The sequence below is a fragment of the Egretta garzetta genome, unplaced genomic scaffold, assembly GCF_000687185.1.
Source record: "Egretta garzetta isolate BGI_Z169 unplaced genomic scaffold, ASM68718v1 scaffold108, whole genome shotgun sequence".
NCBI lineage: Eukaryota > Metazoa > Chordata > Aves > Pelecaniformes > Ardeidae > Egretta > Egretta garzetta.
The window spans coordinates 386,187-394,536 of NW_009260614.1; the positions used below are offsets into that span (position 1 = coordinate 386,187).

Here is an 8,350-nt window from a genome sequence, read left to right on the forward strand (position 1 = left end):
GCTGTGAAGTGCGGAAAAGCCGCCAGCGTGGGCACAGCATCCAGTGTGGGCTTGACCTGACCGGGTGGCTACAGGGCACATGGCGCTGGGGATGCTGGAGGCACGGGAGGTCTCTGGTGCTGATGAGGGATGATGAGGCATGGGTGTGCTGGTGTCAGGGCACTCACTCCCAAGGGCCAGGGCACCTTGCTGGAACCCTCTCCCAAGCCTCCATCCCTCTGGATCTGTACCCTGGAGCTGGGGCTTGGGGTGCTTCCCCAGGTGCTGAGCGAGTCGGCGGTTACCAGGCAGCAGCAAGGCTTTCCTCTGCCCGATGCTGCGGGATCTGGGTGATGCTGCGGGATCTGGGTGTGGGGCTCAGGGGCAGCAGGGGATGCTTGGGAGCAGCTCCTTGCATGCAGCAGTGCCATGGCACCCCGCATCCCCCCTGCCGCTGGCACTGCACAGGTTTCCACTGGAAGCTCCTGAGCACATTCAAAGACTTCGCCTCTGCCCCTGCAGGAGCTACTCCCCTCTCCTCGAAGATTTGCACGTCTCATTAAGCTGGGTTCCCAGTGGTGGCAGGGCTTTTGAAGGGTTGGCTTTGATGGGCCTCCTCACGCAGCCTGTCCCCCACGGTCTGGCCTCTCCAGTGGGGTGTCAGCCAGGACCATGGGGGGTCACTTTGTAGTGGAGCTGGGCACCGCGGTGCATAATTACAGTGGCTGCTGGAGTGCAGACTTCAAACCGGTGATGCTGGGAGGGATGTGAGCCTGAAGGTTTTGGCAGAGCCTATGGAGAAGTGTCCAAGTGAGGAACGATGCTCTGGGTGCATTAGCGTTGGCCCAGGGTGGGACTGGTGAGTGACCTGGTGCTTGGAGTTTGTTTCCCCAGCTCCCCCTTGCTTCGCATCCCCTCTGATCTGCTGTTTGCAACCCCCTTTCCTCCAAAAGGACTCATTGCTCTCAGTCCTATGGCCAGGGCTGGCACAGCCCCACCCCAACTCTATCCCAAACCAACAGCTCTGGGGAGCAGGTGATGCTTGGGACCAGCTCCTTGCATGCAGCAGTGCCATGGCACCCCGCATCCCCCCTGCCGCTGGCACTGCACAGGTTTCCACTGGAAGCTCCTGAGCATGTTCAAAGACTTCGCCCTTGCCCCATACCTGCCCCAGCTGCATCCAGGCAGGGCCCTGGCAGCAGCCCCATGGATTGATGGGCTCAGGGTACAAGCAAGCAAGTGGGGTGCGAGGAGGGGTTGTTTGTGGTGGCTTGGTTCGTCAGATGGGAAGGAAGCTTTCTAACGCAGTGTTTTGCTCCTGTGTTTTCCAGTGAACTTGCTAGACACGTCAACAATCCCCGGGGACTGGGGCTGGATGACTTATCCCTCGCACGGGGTAAGTATAGAATCATAGAATTGTTTGATTGGAAAAGACCTTTACGATCAATGAAGTGGCTGGGGGGACATGGGGGACCCCAGTGGGATGGGTCCCCATGAGTCCACGTGGGCAGGGTGGATGGCTGGTGCCTTGGTCAGTGCCGATGGGGCAGAGACCACCAGGTTCCCTACCAGGTCCTGAGCTTTGAGGGAACTCAAAAGCTGGGTGGAAGCATCTCATTCCTCGCTGCACCAGGGGAGCATCAGGAGGAACAGCCCACAGTGACAGGGAAGTTCTCAACTGCCTGTAATCAGAGGAGTTTGCTGCGGGAACTGGGCAAGACAGCAGGGAAGCATCCTCTGCAGATGCTTTCTTACAGGGAATGAGGATGGCAATGCAGAACCTGACGGCATGGCCGGGAGGGATGTTGGGGTGGTGTCCCCCATGTGAGCCTGCCATCCCTGCTGGCTGGATCCTCTCTGCACGCTCCCTTCACTGGTGTTTCCATGTCCAGGTTTTCCTGCCACAGCAGCTTTCTGGAAGTTGTGAGTTTCAGATGGCAGCAGTGACCTGGCCATGAGGATTTTGCTCATTCGTTTGGCGAACAGAAACAATCCCATAAATACACGCAGGACCAACTGCAAGGCACAGCGGGGCTTGCTGCATGCACAAACCATGCAGAATTGGGGTGCCCACCTGGCTGTTGCTGCTGTGCTTATTTTTCATGTCCACTCTTTTTCATCCCCTCTCTGTACTAAATGGTCCTAATCTTTTCAATTCCACCTCCTACAGAAATCTTCCCAGGCCTCTAATAATTTTCATTGATCTGTGGCTTGAGACTTTCAGTCCCCATGCTGTCTGAGCAGGAGCGGTCAGAACTGTGGATTCATAACGATAACGATGATCGGATTTGTATCAGGCATTATCATATATGTAAATATATTAAATCACTAACTCAGCTCTAATTTTAGCATTTAGCTGTTGCAATGATGACTATCCTGGACATGTAATAGATTCAGAGGTACAAGGTCAGAGGGGACTACAGCGCTAACGTGATGTGATCTCCTGCATAAGTACAGGCCTTCAGACCTGTCGATTCACTCGCATCTCAGAAAAGCCCAGCTTTCAGAAAAAAACATTCTTGACTACAAAATCTCTGGTGGCGGTAAATCCTCCAGGTCCTGTAGCGATGTCGTTAACAGGTTGCTGTTAAAAACCCATCGCTATGTAGGTTTGCCTGGCTTCAGTTTCCAGCCACCGGATCGTCTTCTGCCATTGCCTGAGGAGGGAGATGTTGTCCCCCATGCACAGACTGCCCTTGGTGGCATCAGTCCCTGCCCTGTCACCCTGCTGCTGCCATCTCATCCCAGCCCTGCTGCAAAGTCCTGGCATCCTGGAGGAGCCCGATGCACGTTCAGGGGATCAGAGACCAGGGCATCCTCTGCTCCCCTGGAAGGGACGATGTTTCTGGGATGTTTCTGGGAGAGGGCTGTTTTCCTTTCTCCATTTCCACTGCTCCTCCCTTCTCCGCATCCTAAGCAATTCCTCACCACAGTCAGAGCCCCCACTGCCCAAAACCCTCCTTCTTCTGGACCCTCCACTGTGAGTCCCGCTCCCAGACGCCGGTGTGGCCACATCCCCAGGCCCGTTGCTAGTGGTCAGAGATGCAGATGGGGTCCATCACACCACCTAGGCCCCTCAGATGAAGATGAATCCACCTGAGCTGGCTGTCCTGGGGATGCGTGGGCATGACTGGGCAGGATCTGGCACTCCCAAAGCAGACAAGGGATTAAGCCTACAGGTGCCTCTTTCTCACCGCATCAGGGACTTCCATGTGCGGTTGAGGTGCAGCATCCCATATTGTACAGCTGCAAATCCAGGGGTCAAATCCTGGTCCTGACCCATCAGGGCTGTCAGGTGTAAGGCGTTACTTGACCATAGGGTCTGGCTTGCAGGGCAGCCCCCGCTGTGCTGCTCTCTTGCACTACAGCAGCCAGCAGCTCCTGAGACCTAATACATGCTTGGAGTCTCCAACTTATTAGTGAAGTTTATTAAGAAGAGTTAATGCTGAATGCCAAAAAAAGAAAAAGAAAACCAAAAAGACTTGTAGAACACCTAACACCAAAGCCACCTCTTGGACACGCTGCTGTGTCCTCCTGCAAGTCCTAGGTAAGTCATGGGGTAACACCACTCTTACAGCTTACCCTGTGCTTTTGCCCAGCTCGTGGCCTTGTTTCTGAGAGGACAACCATACAGCTGTGTGAAAACTGTCTTGAACACCTTCAGGGAGGGTGCCTGGGTTTTGATGCGACACAAACAACTTTGCCTATCTTTTTCCAGCTGGATGTTTTAATGGCTCCTCTGAACACTTGTCTGGACTGTGGTTCTTCCTCCATGGGCCATTGCATCGCATCATCCTGAACGAACATCTCATTCCTTTACCCTCCTGCTGGTCCTTCAGCTCCAGGTGCTTTTTGAGTAGTAAATTTGCACTTGGATCCAGTTGCCATCCCTGGAAAGGAGGTGGGATAGGACGCTGGTAGATGCCTCCTGAGCAGCCCCTACAGCAGGATTTGGATCAGGTGGGAGAGATGCCGCGTGACTCTCAGGCTTGGTAGCTTGGGTCCACATAGCGCCAAGCCTGGCGTGATCTCTGCTCCAGGAGAGGGACTGAGTTTGCTGGTCACCATCTCAGGAACACTGTTGGTGTCCCTGGCACTGTCCCTGCCTGCTGCGGCACGCTGTGCCTCTGGCAGCCTGGGGCTGGGTACAGCCCAGTTGCTGGTATAGTAAGGAGGTGGTGTACAGTGAAGTCAGATTTTAGTGGGGGTCCCTTATTTTTTCTGCTATTTCCTTAATTTAGATACTCCTGCTGCAAAAAAAACGTGGCAGTGCCCCCCGCAACCCTCGCTGCCTGCTGGCTGTCCTGCCTGAGCTGTGGCTGGAGCGTGCCCCGGGTGCCCAAGGGTGCAGGGTTTTCCTGCAGTGTCTCTGCTCCATCCATGGACAGACACATCCGTCACAGCATCCTCCTGCCAAGCAATGGCATTGCTGACCCTGGCTCCCCGGCTGAAGTCACACTTGGTTTTGCTTTACTCCCATCTCCATTCCCCTGCCCTGTGTGAGCTCAGGGCCACCGCAAGGGTGACAGTGGGGAGGTGGGCAGCTCTGGTGGGGTCTTTGCATGGCACTAAACAGAACAGAGCCCCAGTCCCCAGCCTGAGGAGCTTAACAAGGGGACTTGTGCCGGTAGCTCAGTCCCTAGTGCCCTACGGCTTGCTTTTCCAGCACCTGCAGGTCCTGTCCTACCTCTCTGGGGCTCTTGGGGATGCCAGAGGAAAGGCAGAAGTCTCAGAGGTTTTCTCTTCTGGACTGGGAGATCCCAGAGCTGCCCGCACAGCCAGGGCAATGGTCCAAAGCGTCAGCAGTGCAAAACTGGAAGGGTACCACTTGCAAAGTCCTGATGCTTTCATCACACCTGTGGGCAAAGTTAACTTGCCTTGAGGAAGGTGTTTTTTTGTATCCAAGTTTGCTGTGAGGAGCAAGAGCAGCAGAGCAAGGGGCTGGGAGCAATGGGCACAGTGGGGGTCAGCAGCACCATCGGCACTGGGGGGTGTCAAGCCATCAGGGAGGCATGCGTGGCCTGTTTTGACATTTCCTCTTGCCAGACGATTAACTGAGGCATAATTGGCTGTAATTGCTGCTCAGGGGTTTAATTGCGTCTCCCCCTCACCTCCACCCTGAGACGCGTGCAGGAAGCGGAAGGGTCACGGGGAGCAGCCCTGTCCCGCAGGCTGTGGCTCCTCTCAATTATAACTTCAAAGGGCTCCCAGGAGCTTTGCAGCTCGCTCCATCCCCAGAACAATTCTCTCTGCATTGAAAATTAAACTCTTATCGGTGCCATCAAAGAGGCTGCCCCTTCCCCTCCCATGCCTCCGGTTTCCCAGCTCTCCTTGCCCCAGTGCCCCAGTGCCCTTCTCTCCCCTCTCCTTGCTTGGCACATGCCCTGCCGGGTCAGGGGGAGCCTGATCCACCCCTTTGCAAATTGCTTTTCTACTGACTAATTAAAACGCTGATGAGATAAGTCAACACATTATTAATAATTATTGTATCGTCTACTTTGATTTACAAAGACAAACAGGAAATCATTTTGTTCAGATGCAGGGCATCTGAGGAGCTTGAATGATGCCTTGCAAAAGCTGATTGTAACGGGAGCACCTTGTGTGCTGCAGAACGGCCCCCCATCTGCCCCCCCTGCCGCACTGCCATAATCTGGCCCCACAACATCGCTTCCCTGCCCGGGCTGGGGCCAGCCTGGAGAGCTGGTGGGTGCCTGGACCCAGCCCCAGCACCTGGCATGCTCCGTGGTGGCTTTACTGGTGGGGGCCAGGAAAGACTTTCAGAGGTGGTTGGCACCTCCCCATCTCTGCCCCTCCTCTCCTGGTAACAGGATGCATCCTGAGGCCCCTGGGCACCATTAGCCAAGAGTGGTCTTCCCTCTTTCCGCAGTAGCTCAGAGAGAAAACTGGCAAAAAAGGCACCAGGTTTTCTTAAACTACCAGATGAGAGCACAGAAACATTTCTGCCCATAGGATGGTCTCTCAGCAGTGTTTGTACATCAGGGATGGGGATTTTGTGCTGGTGCACAGTGCTGCTCCAAATGCCCCAGGACTGAGCTGTTTGCAGAGCAAAGCCTCCGCGGCTGAGGACGTTTTTTGCCTGGCTCTGGTCCTGCAGCCAACAACCAGTTCATGGCTTGGGTGAGCCTGGTCTGACCCACCAGCCCTGTTACAGGGCAGGGTCCCCCTTTGCCCCAAGCCCACCCTGCAAAATCCCTGTCCCCAGGCCGAGCTGTGCTCTGTGCTTGCCATTTCAACACCCTTCAGAGTCACATCCTTCTCTTTGGAGCACCAAAAAGTATTGGGCCTCTCCCATCTGCCCAGGCCATGTCTTCTGCCCTGAGTCACTTTGATGTCCTTGTGCCATTTCTTGGGTTTCACTTCCAATCCAGACCCTCTGCCTGGATCCAGGAATACCAGCAAGTTACAGGGCAAGCTGCGGTGAAACTCATTTTCTTTGAAAAAAAAAAAAAAAGATGGGTAGGAATGGAACACTGGAAAATAAAGATTTAGACTAGCAATTGAGATAAAAGCTCATCGCCCAGTGCTTTGTTTGGTAAACGCTGAGTTATTGCTAATTCCCCAGATGCTGGTCACTACCAGGAGTTAATCACCTGCAGTGGAGCTCAGGGTAGTTAAGTGCCTGACAAATCCCTCTTTACCCACAGCAGTGACTGATTTCATGGGGATTATCTCCATTAACGCCTCCCATCTAATGATTTATAGCTGCAATAATGTCCTTCTCTTTTTTTTCCCCCCTCTCTCAGTGACAGTGGTGCGAGGGACCCCTCTGTGCCTGGGGAGGGGCCGGAGCTCAGCACTTGGGTGTCTCCGGGGCAGCAGAAGCTCTGCTCGGCCAGGCAGACCTGGCATCCCTCCTGCAAGCCACCCTAGGGCTGGGGAGACCTCGACCCCCCCTTGGTCCCCTCTGTGGGCACTGCGAGGGCAGTGGGAGGCTGAGCTGCTGCTCCAGCGGGATGTGGTCCCCTCTTGCATGTTTGCACCCTCCGCTTCTCCTCCTCCTCCTCCTCCTTCTCCTCACCGTGCTGCGCCACACAGGCCCTGGGAGACTTCTAAGACCTTGCTCAGGCGCCCAGATATCTAGTGTTTGCATCTTTCGCCTTTCATAATCTGGCAAATTTTTTTATAACTGCTGTTGACTTTAATTTAAACTATTAGGTGAGCCCCTGAATACAGATGCAATCATGTCCCGCCCCTCTCCTCCCCCCCCACAACGCGTGTGCTCACCTTGTTAATTATGATGTCCTCATTTCTACCTCGCTAGGGGATCTTATCGCAATGATGGGGGCCGGGCTGAGCTTCATTTAATAAAAGCCACTTCAAACTGTCAGCCGAGAGCAGGCGATGCCAGGAGGCTGGGTGCATGCACAGTGCCTGCACTCTTGAACCAATGGTACCCAGTGTTGGAGACTCCTTGTTCTGGCCATAAGAGCCTGTAACTAAGGTGAAACAGAAAAACCCTTCGAGTTGTGGGGGTTCCTGAAGTGGGTCCCTCCATCCCAAATGCCCGGCAAGTCCTGGGACCTGTCAGAGCTTGTGGGACCTGTGTTGCCTCGTGGCACCCATGGCACCTGAGCCGCACGTCCAGGTGGTCTGCCTTGCCTCCATGCGCTCCCACTGCTGGCAGAGCACTTGTCCTGTAGGCCAGTGTAGAGGTGTGGTGCTTTGGGCTGGTCTCAGACTGGGACCCCAAGGTGCTGCATACAACCTTGAGAAAGAGCCTGCAGTCCAGCTGCTGTGCAAAAGCGCACCAAGTTTGGGAGAGTGCTGCTGCAAATGCGGACCTTCCAGGTTCTCTCCTCTGGTTGACGGCAGTGCTTGGAGCTGGGCATTTAGCTCCCTGCTCTCTGCCAGCACGGAGGACGCTGCCAGCTCTGGCAGTGCCACAGGGATGTAGGGACACTGTGGACAGGAGCACCGTCTCCTCTGCCAGATTTGGGAGAGAAGTGAATGTCTGGAGACCCAAAGCAACCACACTGGGTGGAGGCCAAGGCATTTTGGTGCACACAATAACCTCATACTTCCCTTGGCGGCCACTCCTGGAGAGTCCCGAGCCCCACAGGCGTTGTGGAAGGGAGCTGGCTGTGCACGGCAGGGAGCACCGTCACCCTCGGCTCTGCCCTCACCCCACGCATTTCTTCCCATGTGCAGCTCTGCCTCGCCTGCCCCCCCAGGGAACTCAGCAGAGAAAAGACAGGAAACAGATGTTGTGTTAATTTGAGCTCGATTAATTTCGACAACGACTTCCACACCCTCCACAGCGCCGCAGTGCGTGTGCGCATTGATGCAGGAGTGTCGAGCTGGGTGGTAGTGCAGGGGTGCGCAGGGGGCTGGGGTGTGCAGGGGGCTAGCG

The 8,350-nt window shown here is 55.2% G+C and overlaps 1 protein-coding gene across 1 annotated transcript in view; it reads left to right on the forward strand.

Moving 5' to 3' along the window:
• The window catches only part of EPHA8 (EPH receptor A8), a 61,197-nt gene that overhangs the window by 21,070 nt on the left and 31,777 nt on the right, over nucleotides 1–8,350 (forward strand). The window contains exon 2 of the mRNA XM_035900575.1: nucleotides 1,311–1,375. Within this exon, the coding sequence (XP_035756468.1) occupies nucleotides 1,311–1,375 (65 nt within the window). The remainder of the gene's footprint in view (nucleotides 1–1,310; nucleotides 1,376–8,350) is intronic.